This window comes from Cebus imitator, unplaced genomic scaffold, assembly GCF_001604975.1.
Source record: "Cebus imitator isolate Cc_AM_T3 unplaced genomic scaffold, Cebus_imitator-1.0 Scaffold48, whole genome shotgun sequence".
Classification (NCBI taxonomy): Eukaryota; Metazoa; Chordata; class Mammalia; order Primates; family Cebidae; genus Cebus; species Cebus imitator.
This window is the reverse complement of record NW_016107363.1, coordinates 436,341-457,342: the sequence shown is the minus strand read 5'-3', so window position 1 is coordinate 457,342 and position 21,002 is coordinate 436,341. Positions and strand designations below refer to the sequence as shown.

General features: G+C 38.1%; 1 protein-coding gene across 6 annotated transcripts in view; it reads right to left on the bottom strand.

Annotated features, from left to right (window-relative positions):
• The window catches only part of ADAMTS9 (ADAM metallopeptidase with thrombospondin type 1 motif 9), a 166,856-nt gene that overhangs the window by 64,496 nt on the left and 81,358 nt on the right, over positions 1-21,002 (bottom strand). For all 6 annotated transcript variants that reach the window (XM_017527342.2, XM_017527344.2, XM_037738025.1 and 3 more), the window contains 6 exons: positions 19,760-19,879; positions 17,024-17,128; positions 16,719-16,886; positions 14,642-14,911; positions 9,552-9,713; positions 7,033-7,209 (listed from right to left, as the gene is read on the bottom strand). In XM_017527342.2, the coding sequence (XP_017382831.1) occupies positions 7,033-7,209; positions 9,552-9,713; positions 14,642-14,911; positions 16,719-16,886; positions 17,024-17,128; positions 19,760-19,879 (1,002 nt within the window). The remainder of the gene's footprint in view (positions 1-7,032; positions 7,210-9,551; positions 9,714-14,641; positions 14,912-16,718; positions 16,887-17,023; positions 17,129-19,759; positions 19,880-21,002) is intronic.

The following is a 21,002-nucleotide window of genomic DNA, read 5'->3' as shown; positions in this document are numbered from 1 at the left end:
AGGCTGTCTTTTCACTGTCCTCTGCATTTTCTAATCCCCAGCTGTCAGGGAACACCAACTGAAGTTTTCCAAACCAAAAGCACAAAACCCAAGAAAGGCAAGAGAATGCTAATAATTGGATGCATGGGTAACCTATGGTGGGACCCCTTACCTATGGAATAAGGTTTTTCTCCCCAATTTATTTTATTAAATTTGATTTCTTTGCTAGTTTATTATTAATTATTAGAGATGCCCTATTTCCTGAGGTTGCCCTGTCCAACATCGTAGCCACTAGCAACAGGTAGCTATTTAGAGTAGTTAAAATAACATTAAAAATACAGTTTCCTTGTCAATTAACCACATTTCAAGTGCTCAGTATTAACCACATGTGGCTAGTGGCTTCCATAATGGAAGGCAAAAATACAGAACATTTACATCACTGCAGAAAGCTACTCGATTCTATTGGCCAAGGCTTAAGCTCTTCTTCATAGGAGAAAGGGGATGCAGATCTTGCTAAGAATGATGGATTTCTGGGTTCAGCCTACGTAAGTCATCTTTTATACCACCCCTGGACATGCTTTTCTTGGCTGCAATTTTCTATTTTATAAATTTCTGGAAAGAGAGGTTATGGTCATTAAAACTAGTCATGACGATGATCCCACTTTAGAGAAAACAGCAACGAGCAAAGAAGATGGTGTGGAGATCCACACATTCCACATCTTTTAATTGGTACCCATTAAATAACAAAGGGAAAAAGTATCCTCAGACCACAACTCTCCACATTATGTGGAGGCCAAGGACCCAGCAGGGAAAAGGCAGAAAGTCAGGTTCTCCACTGATCCTGGCTCTTAGACCACTGAACTCACATTTGGTTCTAATGTAATGGTAATTGGAAGCATATTCTCTGATAGGAGATTTTTTTAAAGTTCCATGCCATCAGTCAGGCAGCATCTATCACTGAAAATGGCCAATTGTACATTTAAAAGCAAAGATAAAACTACTAATGTATACTTACTGAATAAACATCATCAGCAACCATGAAGGTACATACCCTAATAGCAACTTGTATTTTTATTTTTATGGTGGCGGTGAAACTGCCAGGAAAACCAAAGTATCAGTTCTTTAATTACATGTGTTTAATATTCATTTAATACTAAAATTTCTCTTACACCCTTAGAATGAAGAACTATATCCTTAGCACCTAAAGCAGTTCCCAGTAAGCCCTTAAAAAGTATTTGTTGAAAATTGAATGATTTTTTTTAAAGAAATGACCCACAGTTTTTTTTATCCTTCTCCTACCTCCAACTCCTGGTATTAAAATAAATCTTCCTCAACTGCCATCACTAATCGCCAGGATTCCCTCCTAGCCAATTATGCTTGGACTCAACCTCTACCTCCCACTCCGCATTCCAAAGTTTCTATTCCTTTCCATTCCTGAAGGGCAACTCCACAACAGGGGTCACGGAGAGGAACTGGACTCCTCCTCAGAGCCCAATAACCCTCCTACCCCGGCTCCCCCCACCTCTGGACTTTTTAAATCCATGAAAATAGAATCTGTCAAGCTACCACAAAATAGCATCAGAAGGCAGGATCAGTCTTTCATAGGCATATAATCTCCATAAATAGTGAAAAAAAAATGATTAAAAGCCTGCTAAATTTTGTCTCTAGTGAAATAGATGCCGGCAAGTGTTTTGGTTGTTCTGAACACATTAGAGATGAGTGCTACACAGAACTCAGGTAAACTTTGTAAATTCATATATCATAATATTTTGTTCCACAAAAAAAAACTATCTTATTTTTTATACTCCATAGTGATATAGCCAAATAATGTGGTTACTTCTTTTTTAAAAATGCTAGCAATATGTTTAAACATGTCTTCATTGTAGTAAAAAATATATTTATAAAAATACATATACATTTAACATGATATTCGTTATAGTCAAAATCTTGATAACATCCTCCTAATCTGGCTAAAAACATATTTGTAAAATGAAAGAGGAATATTTTGCCATTCCCTAAGTGACAGTCATTTGAAGCTTTTGTAATTGCTGGTTGGGAATTTACTAATAACAAGAATGAATTTGGATTTTCTGTTGCTGGAGTCAAATGGACAATGCCACAATTAGCTAAATAATGTTAAGTCTAAATGAAGTTTGAGTTTCAGGCATATCCTTTATGCAATATAAACAGGAACCTAAAAGTTTATTCTGAACATAGGCTGTTCCTTTCTACCAAAATGAGATTAATAGGCAATATCATAACAATGAGGTAGAATCACTCAAGTAGATTATCCCCTAGTCAAATGAGTTCCTAACAGCACCTCCCTCATGGGTTACAATGAGAGGGTTAATGTGATGTGTATTTGCTTAATTTGGCTTGTTACACAGTAAACACTCAGCAAACGTTACCTATTGTTATCTTCATTTCCTTTGGAGACATTAGCTTACTTCGTACCTTATTAAAAATAAAGTCTAACTTATATAGGGACTAGGGACCCCCCCCTTACCTTGGTCCTTTCACCCATGAATACCATGATAACCTATATAGCAAAATGGAGGCTCAATAGGAGGATGAGGTATCAATAGGCCTCCGGGTCATTTTTATGATTTAGACTTTTTTGAAAACGGTAGGATCTCTTGAAACTTCCAAGGTAATTGTTATAGTATTTTATTTTCCTTCAATAAGAAATGCTTTCTGAAATGCATTGCAAGTGAACAAATAACAAAATTGACAAATGCTGTAAGCCTTTTACAGTTATCTGAACACACAGAATGAAGTGTAATCAAATTTATGCACATTAGGTTTGCTTTTTCCTGTACCTAGTCGTCTCTTATGTGTTCAGAACCATGTCTTCCAATCACCTTTTTTTTCTTTGTCTTGTGGCTATGTTTTATCATTATCTACAAATTCAACAAATGAACATGCATATTTCATAGTTGAGACTCAATAACTTAGGACAACAGTATTACAAAAGAAAAAATACCCAACAAAATGTTAAGCCTCATGTATTTTTGTTTACATATCTAAGCATCATTTCCAACTCAGAAATTTTTTCTTTAAGTATCCCTTTAAAATACATACTTGAAGCTATCTAATTACACAAAGCTAGGTACTCAGCTACTCAGATTGGAGGGAGGGTTGTACAGGTTGGAGGGAATTTACAAAATTAAAATTGTATCTTTTTAAAACCAGAAGAAACATACACATTCATTTCTAATTCACAGAGCCTACTTGCCTTTACAGTCTGCTGATAAACACTGAGTTTTTAAACATTGTATATAAAATTAAATAACATGAAAAAATAAATATGCTTTATTATATATAACACATAGAAATCTGTACTGCTCAAAATATTCAGAAAATTCTAGGCGTGGCTGCTTAAAACTGTGTTTAGAAAATATGGTAGTGATATTTACAATCTTTATTTCTTCTAGAGAAAGAAGTGGTGAGGTTATAAAATACTGATATCAAACATTTTCTCTTCCTACCTAAGAAGCTGCAAACTTTAATACAAAAATGAGGTAGACATAAGTTAGCCAGGCAGAAACAAAAGCACAGTTCCTTCATGAGCTCATAAATTCTCATTATTCGGGTCGACAAGTATTATTCCAATGCACCTAAAGCAAGGCTCAGAGAACATTTTTAGGTTTGTCATGAAAAAACCAAACAAGCAATTTCTCCTAAGGAGAAGCACAGTTTCCAAGGTGATCAGCAAGCAGGTTGACAGGGCAATGCACAAAGGAACATCAAAGACCCATCTTGGATATATGGTATCACCTAGCATACTTTTAATCTGTATCCTAGATGAATTAGCTTTCTCTAGAATGCTCTGGATTTTTAGCCTACTTTCTGCTGAAGTTTGACAATACAGAGCTCTCTTTCCAATTGACTCCTCTATTCACAGGATGTGTGCATTGACTACTTAGTGTCCTCCTGGGACTGACTGCAGGAGTTGACTGAAAGGCACGGAGGTTTAAAGACCTTATCTCAGGCCAGGCATGGTGGCTTACACTTGTAATCTAAGCACTTTGGGAGACCAAGGTAGGCAGTCACCTGAGGTTAGGAGTTTGAAACTAGCCTGGCTAACATGGTGAAATTCCATCTTTTCTGAAAATGCAAAAATTAGCCAGGCATGCTGATGGGCACCTGTAATCCCAGCTACCCTGGAGCTGAGGCATGAGAATCGCTTGAACCCTGGAGGAGGAGGTTGCAGTGAGCTGAGATCATGTCCACTGAACTCCAGCCTGGGTGACACAGCAAGACTCCATCTCAAAAAAAGAACATTATTCCAAAACAAACATTAGCAATAAAGAGTCCAAAGGCCTATTTTAAAAAAGATAGAAAAGGTTGAATTTCTGGAGGATATTTCTCACCACCATGATTTTTAAATCTGTAATGACTTGGGGCAGAACCAATGGCTGATCTAAGATGGGTACTTAAAACCTAGGTTCACAAAAGCTTCATTTTAGGGACTCTGGAAGGTATATTAATAGTGATTTGGGGTTTCTTTCCTAAATACTGCTCTTTAGTAACAAGTATTGAAGTAGGCTATCTCCATTTTGACCTTGGAGAAGGCTAATTCACACAGCAGCAATTACTCCTTGACATTATCTACTGCATGGGAGTACTTGGAGAGAGAAAGCACCCAGGCAGAAGGACTAATTGCTACCCTTGGTCTCTAATAAATCTAATTTGCTTTCTGTTGAAAGCAACATGTTAGCACCTCCAACATACTTTTTATTGTTGTTAGTTTCACTGTCAGTTACAATGATGAAGCACCATGGAAGTGGCTTTATGGCTATTAACACAATTACTGAGGTATGCTCACATTTGGACTTACTAAGATATTATTCCAAAGCATCCACAGAAATAAACATACAATAAAATGAAAATCCTACAGTAAGAATCTGAAAGACTGCCCTCTCACACATATATTTAGGAAAAGTAATATATTACAAAGATATCTATTTAAAGAAAATGCTTTTGATTTAATTTTTTTAAATCACAAAAGCCTTGCAGAAGTGGTCTTGCTCTTTTGAAGAGGCTTTAAACACAGATTTGAATAATGATCACTTTATAAAGAAAGTACTGAAATCATGTAGGCAGCAAAATGATTTTAAAAATCCATGCACTTGCTTCTGTGCATACTAGAGCATTATAATTTATTTCTCTCTCTTTCTTCCTGTTTCAGAAATCTGTGTGCAGAGCCAAGGAGAACAACTACATGAAATAAACCTTATGTCTTCATTTACAATAATTAGCAATTCATGTTTTAAAATTTAAACATTTGTGCTCTTAAAATATCTGCAGGGGAGGGTAGTGATCCTGTGTAAAAAATTATAGTGTATTTAGAAAGTGTTTAAGGAAGAGAATACCAGGGAAAATAATTTATAATTCTCTAAGACTATAGGTTTTCCCCTCCATTTTCCCAAATAATTATTCCTGTAGAGATAAATATAGAATGATCAATGGAATTGAGATGATCAATGGAATTGAGTCTGAGAAGGAAAATGCACAAGGAAAAAAATTCTTTTTTTTCACCAAACCACAAGAACATGCAATAAATAGGCTTGTGTATTCCTTCTTTAGGGTTAAACGTTTTTTTTCTTTTTTTTTTGGGTCAAAATTAATGAAATACCTCTTTGTGGAGAGCTAGCAGACTTTCTGAAACATAACTCTGGCACTGGTGTTGCTGTTGGTCAAGTAAGCTGGGTGAAAATATAATGAGCTCAAGAGGGAATTTCATGAAAAATAATATGCAATAGGTGATGAGGGAAGTTGGGAATGTCAGAGGATGTTCCTGACATTCTAAGGTTGTTTCTGATCTTCAAAAATGTTCATGTGGGGAAGGTGCCATTTTATAGGCAAAATACTCCTAGTGAACTGACTAGAGGTACAACAAACCAGAGCTCTCTGACTCAGAGTGGCATTTCTTAAACTCTGGAAGAAAATACTTATAGTCCAGCTAAATAGTACCAGTAGAGATAATGCTCCAAATTCTTCTAGATTTCTACTTAATACGAAGTACAGTGATTATATAGTTAGTGTTATACCTGCAGAAATGACCCCAGCCATTGAAACCGTTGACTCTTAGAAATGTCAATAGATATTAACGATGTCACTCTACTTAATCTGCTCCTTAGCTGGTTTCAGAGATGGTTAAGACTTGTCAGAACCATACTGAATAAAAAACATTCTGGGTATGACTTAATATAATGCTATATTCAGCTTCAGTGCAATTAATGTATTTATAGGACCATTTTTACTCTATTTACATGAAACAGCCCTAATGGCTCCACAGCTTATGGGCACAACTCAGCCAAAGTGTTGTTTCGACACAGCTGATCCTTCTGTTTGCCAAGAGCTGCCCCAAAGTTTGCATCGTATTTACAGTGGCAAACCTGTCTCACCATGTCAGCTGCTGGCTAAGCAGATAGCAAAGGAAGACTAGGACCAAAGCAAAAAATGGTCTCAAAGGAGCTTCCTGTCTCTGTGCAAGAGAGAGAACATTTCCGACACCATAACAGGCACCAGGTCACCTGTTTCATTGTTGGTCTTTTATATTTTCAAAATGATTTTAGTATATTTTGTGGGCACAGCCTTTGTACAGATTATGTTGAGAGCCATACCCGAGTCACACAGGAAAATTACAGTCACTGAAGAAAAATTGCTTTGGCCTCAATAAGCAGATATCTTTCCCAAAAAGTCAAAACTACCATAGCTTAGAAAAGGAAAGAATGTCTGCTATTGAGTTGTCTGCTAAAATCACTACATGTGTATGTGTATGTGTCTGTGTGTATTTCTGCTAAGAAAAGGCAGCTACTTCTTGGCACCAGGTCCTGTATGAGGTACACATATTCTGTAAAGTCACTTTGGCAATATCATAAAAAGTTAATTCTATTGTGTGTCAATATGGAGAAAATAATAGACTATTTATAGCCGAGTTTCTGGGATGCCCTTGTCAGGGTGATAATTATCTGCCGCAGAGGAGTGCCCCAGAATACCTTGCAATTAGATAGTTTGGTTAACAAACATGAATAGTTAGGGCCGTACCGAGCTCCAAGGGCCAGTACTCCATGCAGCGTCGTGTGGACAAGCATGTGTGTTACACTGCTCACGATCGGGAGGTTTATCAAGAATTTCACAGCTCAAATCTGGAAACCGTTCACCATTGGACCGCTGACAAACCACCAGTCTTGTCCTCATGCCTCCACCGCACAGCTTTGTGCACTAGAAGAAGGAAAAGGAGGGCTGAAGTTATTTTGTCTGAAAGACCAATGACAAAATTTCTTTCTCGCTAATTTCTTAGCCAAACTCAGTTATGGCATTGAGCAAGGTAAGCCTCTGACAGATGGAACCAGTGTGAATTACCAGTAGTGACATGTGAAACAGACCCAAGGCTCTCCTACCTTAACGGCAGGTATTAGTTATTGAGTGCTTTCTCTTTACTTGCACTGAGGGCTTTTGCATATATTATCTAATCAAGAGGAGTATAGTTATTTGTCCCATCTTATATATGAAGCAATTAAGATGAAGGAAGGTTAATTAACTTGATCAAGGCCAATCCGTTAGCAAGTGTCAAAGATTCTTTGAGAAATACAAAACCAAACCAAACCAAATCAAACCAAACTAAACCAAAACAAAAATAAACAAACAAAAACTACCCAATACCAAACAAAGGAGATAATAACTTAACCGGTTCAATTTTCTGGCAACTTCTAAGAAGCTGTCACCAATCCTTGGCTGTTCTCTGATTTCAGTCTCTATAGCTTTTTATGACACTAAACTATTTTACTGTATTTCTGAATCTGAGGACAACTATGACTTTCCCCTTAGATGAATAAACAGGATGGTGGGAACGCTGGGTAAGGTTCTGACTCCTGGCTAGATCTAAACTTCTGAGGCAGGAACACGTTGTATTTCTTGGACAGTGCTGCTGTGCTCAAATCCAGCAACACTGACATTTGCTTTCCCTGCTGTGCCAAGGCCAGATCTCCCACAGAATTTGGAATGATCTGGTCTGTGCTGACAGCAAAGCATCCCAGCAAGTTCGTGTATCCTTCTGGCCTAAATCCAATTACAGAAGCTTAATCACAGGCCCCACAGGACAGAACTTTGCGAGAAGGTTTTGGGAAATCCACAATCCATGAGTCACAAAGGCTCATTCCCCTTTCTTTCCCTTCAACAAAGCTCTCCAGAATGACGCAACTGTCAATGAAAGTCAACAAAAACCCTGTTATGACTCCCTATGACTACTAGGTTACGTGGATGCAACCATGAAATGTGGACACGTGATTTCAGTTAGCCAAAGACGTGGACTAACATGCCCATCAGTCTCATTTGTCTTTTTCCCCTTCTTGGCACTGGGACCTCCAAGGTGTTATTTCTCGTGTTTTATTTGAAAAATGTTATAGTCAAGACAGAACAACTCAAGAAACTTTAAATATGTGCTCTCCCTGTGGATTCAAAAATAGAGAGATATATTCTTAGTTAATTAAACACAAAACAACAAGCATCTAAGCCCTGTGTATAATAGGGGCCAAAAACTCCACTTAATCACAGTATTCTTAATGATAATACTTATTCTTAACATTAATTATTATTACATTATAGTACCAGTTACTTGATGAAAGGCTATGTGCTAGGCATTTGACAGGTACTATCTCATATCACAGTCATAAATACTAAGAAGTTGGTGCTATCATTATCCTTAGTTACAGATGAAAATATAAGCGTTTGGCAGATATTACATTATTTGCCAAGGTCACAAAACTTTTACGAGCCATAGCTGGGAACAGAACATGGTTTCCTCAGCTTCTAATACTGAGAAATATTATTATTGGTTTTTTAAGAAATTAAAAAAATTATTTTAATTTATTTAATAATTTTTTATAAATAAAATTTATTTTATGTGTAAATTAATAAATTTTATTTATAAAATTTAATTTATACATAAAATAAATAAATAAAATAAATAAAAATTTATAAATAAAGTTAATTTATAAATAAACTTAGTTGTTGTCCCTTATCAGTTGTCAGAGGTAACTCTGAAAAGGTAGCAGCTAAAGAATTCCATATTTGAGAATACGCAGCTAACTACTCATTTCTACAACAAAAACACATCATCTTTCATAGGAGTTATAGCACCTATTCAATCTGGTTTCATTAGGGATGTGGAATATTGGGAGACATTATGCCATCAGAACAGGGCATAACACAAACACCACAAAACTACGAAGAGGGCAAGACTTCCATGGACTGATTTAATTTATATTTTCAATCACTTTAAAAGCATCTACTTTGTATTCATCACAGGTAAGCAAACAATTTATACTAGTATTGATCTGTATTCTCTTCTAATTTTCCTCACCTATATACCCAAGCTGTCTCTTAGTGGTAATAGAAGCACTTTAAAATAGTCTAGAATGTAATAAGACAGGTTTCCTAGTTAATCCCCACTCCAGAAGCTTCTATTAGAGCTACTTCTTCTTCCTTAAAATAAAATCTGAATGACAGATCCAGTTTGGCTAACACAATTCCTCTGTGTTTATAGACGGATAGTTCACTCTCACCTCTCCCCAGCTGCCATAAGCCCACTGAGGGCAAGGGCCGGATTCACAGGCTCTTTGCTCATCGGGTTTTATTCTCTCCACGCAGTCATTTGCGGTGTATCCATTTTCATCCTGACATACAACAACACGCCGCTGGGATCCGCCAGCACAGGTACTAGAACACTAAACACATCAGTTGACAAGTTAATCCCCACCTCAATCTCCATCTTAGGAACACAAAAGCAGCTAGTTGAAAGGTTAAGACAACCGTGCTGAAAAGCAATCTCAAGTCATCCACAAAGGACAAAAAGCAATCAGAACCCGAGAACTTCCCCACTGTGGGGTTATTTCATGTACACATCTTATAGACACATCTGGAGGCAGCAATGTGGCTCCTCCTCTGGTGTGCCTCAGGCCCTCCTCAGGGGTTCCATAAATGCCTAATATGACTTCCAAAGCAGGCCACTTAACTGTCTTTCTTTATCCCCTCTGCATCTCTAAGAGGTACAGAGGTGTTGATGGACAACCACAGTTTATTTGGAAATTCTTTTCTTTTCAAAGCTCTAAGTGCCTATTTAGAACCAATATTTGATTTCCCTTTCAATACAGAGGTCAACTTACATGCTTAATGAATTGCTAGTTGTTGAAATTAAGCTTCTATATGAACTCATTCAGTTACTCCAGGAAAACATCATGAAATGTCATTTAGACATCATTTCAATTTTCTAGCCAATAAAATGTTCCTTTCTCTCTGTTTAAAACAGCCCGAACTTTGGTGGCTAATGGTAGCAAGACTTGTTTCATTTATTTTTTACTTCCCCAATGAACTTAATTGAATTTCATCTTGCAGCCAAATCTCGGCTGCACTTTCAGTCTAACATACTCTCTCTCATGGTTTGTCATGGTGTTATGTTTGCAGTTCAGTTCATTCCCCATGCGAGCCTCTCATAGCTCACTTATTTATTTACACCTGAAGTGTTTTCTTCTTTCTATAATTTCCTTATCTTTTTAAAGCCAAAATGTTTGCTAGTGTCCTTTACTCTGACCCTTGCAAAATCAGTTTGCCTGTAAAATAATCATCTGGCCCTCAAAGCAATGTATTTCTCAAGATTTATCAAGACTCAAACTGCATTTGCAAGCATGTTATGTATTAGTTTCAGGTTCTGAAGGCTGATTTTTGCTTTCTAGCTAATCGTAGCTCACATCAGTGTTACTTCAAAACAGGCTCGATCAGACGTTGCTTCTTGCTGGTCAGCTTCTTCTATATCAAGATGGGAATATATTTTGTTGCCCATTGAACTGGACCACTATTAATTTCCCTGCCCATGCTGGTCAAATCATAAGTGTTTTTAAATCGGTACCTAAATTTTCATTTTATATTGGGTTTAATTTTTCAATGTGGAGCCAGATAATACATTTAATAGTTCCTTTTGAGAAACTATTTAGGTATTTTTCAAGTTACAAAAATTTTACCTTTATTCTTTGAGGATTCTGGTATACTTACTCTAAACCTTAAAATATTCATTTCCTACTCTTTTTTTTTTTTTTTTTTTTGAGATGGGGTTTTCTCTGTCACCCAGGGTGGAACACAGTGGTATGATCATAGCTTACTATGGCCTCAACCTCTCAGCTCAAGCCATCTTCACATCTCAGTCTCTCATGTAGCTAGGACCACCGGTGCACACTATCATGCCTGGCTAATTTTTAAAAAATTTTTTGTAGAGACAGGGTCTTACTTGCTGCCCCAACTTATCTCAAACTCCTAGCTTCAAGCAATCCCCCTGTCTTAGCCTACCAAAATGCTGGGATTATAGGAGTGAGCCACCATGCCTGGCCTTACTTCCTACCTTCCTACTTTTAAACAGCTTAGTACATAATAAAAAACAGAACTATTATTTTAATTAGCTTTGTTTGAGGACCAGAATTTAGGAAGGGCCTTTCCTGGTATAAATAGATTTGTAATCTATATCTTGATCCTTGAGCTTTCCCCTTGATAATATAATCTTGTATCATTCCTTTATTATGTCAGGGGCCAGCTTTATTGCCCCAGTAAAATGGTAGGCTCCTTGAGGAAGGGCTTAATGTTATAACTGGTATCCGTATTATCTCCCATAGTGCTGGTCACAGGATTTGCTACCTGGTCCAGTTAAAGATTCTGGAAGGAACAGCTCTAGAAAGTACATGGTATTCTCTCTCCAATATGGCTGATGGGTGCAAGGAGGAATACCCGATCTAAGGTCAACCAATCCACTGGCCACCCAGGGAGCAACTGGATGCTTCCTACTGAGAATCCAACTGAAGCACTGGCAGTAATTCTCAGCTTGGGCCAGGCAGCGGCACTGCACGTTTTGAGCCTGCTTGGGTCTTTATACTCCCACAGACAGATGAAGTATTGTACATAACCCTTCTCCAGGTCTAATTTTGCCATTATTTGATTAACAGAGATTCTTAGTTCCATTCCTTTACGTTGCAGACTTTCAGTCTGGACTTTTGTTAACAAAGTCCCCGTCCTCTTTAAATGACAACATTTTCCTAGGTAAACATTTATTTAAACAAACCCAATATCTATTAGTGAAACGTACATGAGATTTGTCATCCACGACGGACAAAATAAAGGAGAATGACCTTTAGAGAAGCAAAGGGCGATAGACATTTGTTTTTTTCTACCTGCTCAAATTAACATCCTTTCCCTTACTTCCGGCAGCACAATTTCCTTTAAGAAACCATTCCTCCCCACTGTAGGTGCCACCTTGGTCTGTCAATTAAGATGCTCTGCCTTACTGTGGTCAGAGGTGGGCAACCAGAGTTTTCTGGCAATCTGAATCCTCGGCAGAATAACTCAAGAGTGGCATACGCTTAAAAGAGATTCACTAAGACAGAAACTCTCTAAAGAAATTAGCCCTTAGTTACCCCTCTATCTAGATCAAGGGTTGGCCAGCCACAGCCCAAAGAGCAAATGTAGGCTACCACCTGTTTTTAGAAATAAGGTTTTATTGGAACAGAGCCACACCCACTTATTCACATATCTATGCCCTTGTGCTGCAACACACAGCTGATTAGCTGCGACAGAGACTATATGGTTCATACAGCTGACAAGATTTACTATCTGGCCCTCTGCAGATAAAACTTGCCAGCCCCTGAGCTAGAGCTCTGAAGATGCTCTGGTCCCTGTCCCTACCGGGGCCAAATGAACGGCTTTGTTTTTCTTTCACTTGAAAGAGTCAATTTCTTTTCTTTTGTTTGCAAAATCCCTAATTGGTCACACACCTTGCTCAAGTGTTTGCAGAAATGTATCCTAAAATGAAGTTCTTACTCCAGAAATCACTGAAAAACTTGATTCCCATTCTCCAATGTTTATAACACTTTGCCGCCTTTTCTGCCATAGAAGGCAGGAAGACCATGTATGGATTGTGTACCATGCAATGCAGGGCAAAGATGATGTACATCCTTCATCCTCCTGAGAGTAGGTCAGACACATCAAGCTAAGACTGAAAATCACATTGTCCAGCTTCAGCCTCACTTAACTTCAGGGAAAAAAAATCTCCAAACAAAAAACAGGCACAATGAGGGAAAGAATGGTATTACCCATCGCAACAAAAAGCTTACCTAATCCTCCCTAATTGGGAGCTCTGCCCAAGGCCAGAATCATTCAATCTTAAAGGAATGCATCATCCCCAAATGTAGTCCTAAATAAGCATGGCACTAAAATGCTCTCTTTAAATCCTAGTGCTATCATCAGACTACACATGTGTGAGTTTTGAATTCTGTCAACAAGGAAAAACCATGAGACACTGGATGATTATTTCCCTGGATCACCCTTTACTTTCTCAGAACTGAAATCTCTTCTAACCCAGGCAAAGGAGACCCAAAAGTGGAAAGCAAAAGATGGGGATTGGATGGCTAGGATCTTGGGCAACTTGGCAGCTGTTCTGCACACAACCAGCACAGACAGTGGTCACAAATGCTCAGTGGCTAATTAGTATTCATCGGAGAGTACATCTAATTTACTGAAACATAACCACGGTGGGAAACAGACAGCTTCCTTCTAATTCTTTTTAGCCAAGAAACAATTAAACAGCATTAGCAGTACTAGAAGGAAACTAATAGTAAACAATTAAAAAGAAAGCTCCTGAATAATTACTAAACACCTAACTACATCCTTACCCAGGATCCTTTAAAACCTTCCCTCTCCTGCAATTCCATTCAACATGTCTGGTATTCCACAGCACACTGTTTTTTTGAAAATTATTTAGTAAAAACATTAAAACATCCCAAAGCATACTCTTCTTTTGATGGCAGGTATTTGTCAAGAACTTCCTAACTTGAAGGACAATGATAACGATAATAATAAAGACAACTGCTGACATTTATTAAGTTCTCACTCTGTGGCACACAGGGCGCAAAGCACTTTATTTGCAGCATCTCATTTAATTATCACAAAAACCCAAGAAAGCAAGAATTATTGTTATCCTCATTTTACAGATGAGGTAACTGAGGCTCAAAGAGGAAAAGGGACCTGCAGAAGGTCCCCAGATTTGAAAGTGTGGATCAAACCAAGGCATCTTCCCTCAGGGCTTCTGTTGATAACTGTTAGGTTAGGGTATTTCTCTTCTAAACACAAATCTTACCTAGACTATAATTTCTACCTAATCCAGGACAATGACCTACCACTACAAATTATACAGCAACCATGCTTTGAGACTGCACTCTTCTGGAAAATAGTAGAAAGGAAAGTTACTTTCATTAAGAATTCCCTTTCAGAAAAGTTTCTCTGTCTTAATTCCCCTACTGTTATGAACTGCCTGTGGCCTCCAGGATAAATCATGATAGTATTCATGATACCTTCCCGGAGGCCACGTGATCACATCACCTAGCCATGACATCCCCTTTCTGCACCCAATCAAGACAGCTTATAGGTACACGCAGGCAGTATCATCAGGGGCTATAATTAACCCATTACCAGTTACTCAAAGCAAATGAAAATGCACAATGTCAATCCCTTGTAAAGAAAAAAATATGTTCTAAAGGTGTTTCTAGTCTGTTTTTCCCCAAACCAACCTCAAGTGAAAGGGAAGCAAGCAAACTGTGGAAAGACTTCAGGGAATACTCACTGCTCCCCAGGGGCCAGTTCTCCACTGGTTTCCACCGAGCACGTGGGTGCGGCCAGGGCTGGCGCTCCGGGGACGATAGTCCTCATTTTGGAAGGGGTGCTGAGCTAAGCCACTGTCTGGGGTCCTCTGAGGACACGGTGACATGGAACAGTCCTGGTCGGTTTCCGGGATATAATCCTGATCGCACTCACTCCGATCGATCACGTGGTCACTGTAGTTGACACATACTACTTGCCGGGTGGCCCTACCTTGCCCACAGGTCACAGAGCACTAGGTTGAATGTTCAGAAAGACAAAGTGTCAGTCATTTGGTGGAGGGGTTGAAAATTCCCGAATGTGCATTTCTGTAAATGGCCTACCACTTTCCCAAATTGCTCAGGCCAAAAACCTTGGGATCATCCTTGTTTCCTCCCTTTTTCTCCCACCCCATTTCCATTTCAGTGAGAAATCTGTCAGCTCAGTATTCAAAATATATCCCCCAAATCCAGCCACTTCTTAGTCTGCATCATCACCTCCCTAGACCAAGACATCACCTTCCCTTGCCAGGACCATGCAATGGGCTTTCAGCTGAGCTTTGCTTCCGATCTGGACACTCTTCACCTGAGTCTGCTGTCCATGCATCACAGAACATAACCCATTAAAACACAAGTCAAATCCTATCCTCCTTCCAGTGATTTTCCAATTCATTTGAACAATATCCCAAATCCTTACACTGATCTACTAGGCCCTTTGTGATGTAGCCACTGGCTACCTCTTTGACCCATCTAATATTCAACACTCACTGCACTCTAGCTATGCCGGCCTTACTGATGCTTCTTGAACATACCAAGAACACTTCCATCTGAGGGGCTTCAAACATACTGCCTCTTTTGCTGTGCCACTTAGATACCCATGTGGGTCACTCCCTCACTTCACTCAGGTCCTGCTCAATGTCAGGCCTTTTTTGACCACCCTGTCTAAAAGCACATCCCATCTTTCTCTATTCCATTTCTCCTCTTGACTTCTTTCTCAGATTTATCAGCACCTGTTGCTATATTATATACTTCCTTATTTGTTCATTGACTGGATACTCCATTGGAATAATCTCCATGAGGGTAGAGACTTTATTATTCATTCTTCACTTCTCCTTCTCTAGCAAACTTTCACAAACATCTGGTGAGTAGACAGATGGATCTTAGAGAAGATGAACTGACAGATGGATGGACAGATGGATGAATGGATGCATGGATCAGTGTTTGAAAGCTCAAGGCATGAGAGTGAGATTATCTACTATTTACTGAGTAGTACTTTCTTCTAGGCATTTAACATACATCATAATCTCAATCCTCACATCAACCCTGTAAAGTAGTATTCTTTGTGGTCTTCTTTCCCAAACCAGATTGCTCAAGGCCATGCAACAAGTAAATGTCAAGGTCTGGGTTTTATTGCACCTCTCAAATTTCTCTATGTATATTATCATATTTATTGAGATATGAATCTCCATTCTCCTTATGCCCTCTTCTCAACTATCCTAATCTATTTCCTGAACTCTGGGCTTTTTGTAGAGCAGAAAACAGAAGCTGCCTAAAGATAAAAGTTTTACTTTTATAAAAACTAATAGATGGTGCTTAGTGTACACAGCAGGCAGGTTCATAGCACTGGATAAGGATTCCCACTTCCCACTCTTGGCAGGGAAAACCAAGAGCCACTTGACTTTTAGGGACCACAGGATACAGGAGAAATCCAGACTTGAAGTAAGAGCCTCTCCCCCCACTCTCCTGACGTTTTTGGTCCTCTACAAATAGACTGCATACTAATGTGACTCAGTGAAGACTGGGATTTCTGATCAGCCGAACAGGATGGGCACTCAAGCTGATTGTAAACTGATCTATCCATTTTTTTGAAAATGTGCATTCCTTATACACTTAGCTAAGAGTCCTTGCACACTTGGCTAACTGCACATAAGTGGAGCAGAACAATTTAAATCATAAAGTCCAGCTATGAAATATTACCCATTGACATTTGCCAGTGGGACCCCCCACTCCACTGACTCCTCATCCCCCCCCCACTCCCCAATTCCAAATAATCCACTCGCTTACGGAGCTCCAGTCCAAGGCCTTCCACTGCCCACAGGGTGTCACAGAACATTCTTCCTTTGCCACTGGTCTAGGCAGGCTAGCACAGGCACTCTCCTCAGCCACAGAGCCGTCCTCATCTCGGCAGCTGACATATCTCATCCGGGTGCCTTTCCCACAAGTGGCTGAGCACTGGGTGTTGGAGTAAAATCATGCGGTCACGTTACTCGGAATGGCTGCTTACTCGACAGTATCCCACTTTCTATAGTCATCTCAGAGAACATTAGCCCCCCTCCTGCCCTCCCCATTTCTCCTAGTCTATTTCTTACTGGAGTCCAAGACCCAAATCGCCATTGGGTTCTTGGTGCACTGTATGTGCTTCTCCTTGTTTCCGGGGCAGCTGGGGGAGGATGACAAGATGGTAATTCACAGTCCTACATGTAAGGGGGGAAAAAAAACAAAGTCACTTTCAAGTCAATGCGCTTTCAAGTTAATGGTCACAGTGGATAAAAATGTAAAGACTAAGAATTCTAAGGATTCAGATTTCTATGTGAATCTGGGCAAGTCACATGACATCTTTCAGTCACAATGTCTTCTACAGCAAAATGAGATATAATCTTAGTCCCTTTGTGAGTGCCTTAATACAGGGCAGGGGTCAGTCTGATAATTTTTAAAGGCATATTTACTCACCCATTTGTGTAAAAAGAGAAAAGATATTGTAAAAGGACACATAAGTCATGAAATAGCAGGATATCATTTTAAAATCATTAATTGTTAATGTTTTAAAATTCTGAAGGCCAAACTCTGTTCTCACATTTCAATTAATTTCTTAATCAGAATTTGCTAATCATGAACTTGCTTTCCCAGTTTGCCTAAAGATAACATCAGAATCCCAGAATGTCAAATGTAGATATAAAATGTATATCAATTGGCCAATGCCTGGAATTTATATAGCATATCTCAATCCAGACGAAGTCCCTGTTATGTACTGAGGTCATCTGTATACAGGTAATATCCCAAGATATACAAACAGGAATAAAAGTGCATACCTGTTTATATCACTGTCAGCCTCAGCGGTTAGCAACTACCCAGTGATTTAATGCATATTCATCACAAGACTAAGAGTGCTGTGCACAGTGCAAAAGTGCTGGGGGTTGGTGTCAAATATGACTGAGACAACTTTACCTTAGGTGTGGAATGTGAAATTTTGTTAACTTGGCTCCAGACTTTGCCTATTTCTTTGCTTTTGGTCCAAAGAAAGCCAAAGATAACTTTTTACAAAGCGAAGAAATTTTTCACATACTGCAACAGTAGGAGCCATCCCATAGTCAAATGGATATCATAGAATAACTTAAAGAGAAATCATATTTTGAATCTGAAAGGGAGCTGCTAAGTCCTCAATTCATGATTATTTAGATGTCATAGCTAACATCTTCCAGGCATTTATCATACTGTGGTTTGGAACATTTCAATAAAATATTTTTATTATAAGGCACATGTTGGCTGGTTAATTTATTGATGATGATAACACGCACAGCATTGCCATATTAATTTCCTTTTTTAGCACTCTTTATCCATCAACAACACTTTGAAAGGCAGCAGACTGAGGATGTTCAGAAGAAAGACAGTACATCAGCAACATGGGGGCTCATTCAGAGTGCAGGTTCTGGGAATAGCCTGGGTTCAAATGCCATTTTCAGCAATTAGCAAAGCTGCTATGCAAACTCAAGCGTTCTCTTTATATATTTTCTTTACATACATGATGCCAAAATCAAGGCCCATATAAAATAGTGTGCTGGCGAGTGGTTATCCACCAGCTTCTTGAGAAAAAAGATCTGTGTGTTTACAGATATTGTGTGTATACAAACACACATATTACATGCATGTACTATACATACATATGTATACATATGTGCTCATTTATTATAAATTTTACTGATATAAAAGATGTATAGCAATTTTGAAATAACAATAAAATATCCAGTTCTTTATTTTAAATTACATAGAGCAAATTAATTCTCACAGAATACATTTGATGATTTTTGCTGAACTTTTGAACCTGTTGCCCTCCTATGTTTGTTATTGCCAAATGAATGTAGTTCAGACATAAACTGAACTACATTACTTAGTTGATATTTTGTTTATGTTTAAGGGTAGGATGAAAGTGGAATAATGAAGACACATGGTCAGAATTTGACCCACTGACCAATGATGTAGAAGATGTCTTTGCTGAATCAGATACTTTTCAGATATTGGAAGAATATCTCCACATCCTTTTGTTTTATTCATAGTGTAACTGCTACAGACACAAGACTCTTTTAAATTTAATCTGCATCATTAACATTTTCTCCATTACTTTCTTAAGTCTAAACAATCAACAAAATAATAAATTAAGCCCTGAATTGTAGCCCTTGCTGATTCCTGTGGTGTAAATACTCTCACCATGATCAATTTCAAGCTATGAATTTGATGTCAATGCACATAGAGCTGGGGAGAGATGCGTGGTAGCACACTCTTACATTGCACATACACCACACAGACACATATGTACATTGTATAAGTTAAGTTCTGAGTGTTTATCAACTTTGTTTTTAATACCACATATTTAATTACAGGTTTATATTTTCAGTTTTTAATAATAATGGTTATATTTAATAATCAGTTTGCAAAACTCCTGCAAAATTTATCGATTGGGTTTTGTGAGCTGGTACAAGTTAGCTCCAGTAAATCACTGTCTGAACATGTGATACTAGTTACTGCATAGTACACTGAAATAATTTTAGAAACATGAGTTTAAAAAAATGAGCCCCAAATCCAACATTTATCATCCAATAAAAATCAGAAGCAAACCTACATATACTTCAAATAACTAAAGAACAACAAAACTGACACATCAAAATATTTGATTGTAAATATAACATACAGGTAAATCTGGACAAGTTAATCTACTGATTGCTCTACTGACATACTTATCTATGAAAGGATTTCAGTTTTGTCCGAATAGCTGGGAAGTTTGGTATCTTAGTGCCCAAAGTCAACAACTGAGTTGGACAAAGGAAACTTACCTGGGTATCAGTTGGCCTAGTTGCTGCATTACAGTCATTGTCATCTACCACTGACATATAAGTCCCAATGATGCATTTCACTGCTCTTAGCTGGTATCCCTGTCCACAAGTGACACTGCACTGGAAGAAGGAGGACATAAGGTATATATAATTCAGCAAATCATCTCTTTCCCTTACTTTCCCTATAACATTCTCTAAGAGAGAAATATTTCCATCATAGCAGGCCAGAGGGCTGGCACTCAGCTAAATTAGGTCAAAGTGGGCAATCCTGCTCTGTACAAATTATACTGATTCATTATTATCATGACCCTTGGAATTATTTCAGCCTCCCATTGAAATCATATTTATATCAGTTCAACTCATTAACTGTGAACTCCTAGAAGGAGGAGACTGCATCTTCATCATTTTTACATCTTTCACACTACCTAGCAGAGTGCTGTGGCTAAAATAGGTACTTAATAGAGAGCTCTGTGACTTTGACCTCTAGGAAATTATCCTGAAGAAATAACTGGAGTTTATTTTAATATTTTTGTATGGAATGGTCTTTGCAATATTATTTATAAGAGACAAAAAAATTGGACACTACCAACGTATACAACAACAAAAAGTTCAATATCAAAGCATATAGGTAGTTAGGAAAATAATGAAGCCACTAAAAGGCAACTTGTTAATTATAAAAAGCTGCCTATAAACAGTAAGTAGAGGGAGTGATGTCATAGACATGGCAAAGCAAGGAGCTCCAAGAATTGGTCCCTCCACTGAACCAACCATTAAGCTAGCAAAAACTGGAGCCAACATTTTTGGAACTCTGAAATTTATTGTGCTTAATAAATAAAAAAAAGAAGCCACTAAATTTTGGTGAAAATGTGTCACAGCATTTCTGATTACTCACCTAACACACTACACATTCCTCTCAAGTGTATAGGGATCTTTCTTTAAGAAAGACCATATATTAGGCTGTAAAACAAGTCTCAATAAGTTTTAAAAGAGTGAGATCCCACAACCACAATGGAGTGAGGCAAGAAATCAGTAACAGAAGAAAAACTAAAAAATTCACAAATATGTGAAAACCAAACTACATCCTCTTAACAAATAGGTAAAAGCAGAAATCATAAGGGATACTAGAAAATACTTCAAGATGAATTAAAATGAAAGCAGAGTATAAGAAAATTTATGAGATGCAATGGAAGCAATGTTCACAGGAAATCTATAGCTGCAAACACCTATACTAATAAAGAAAAAA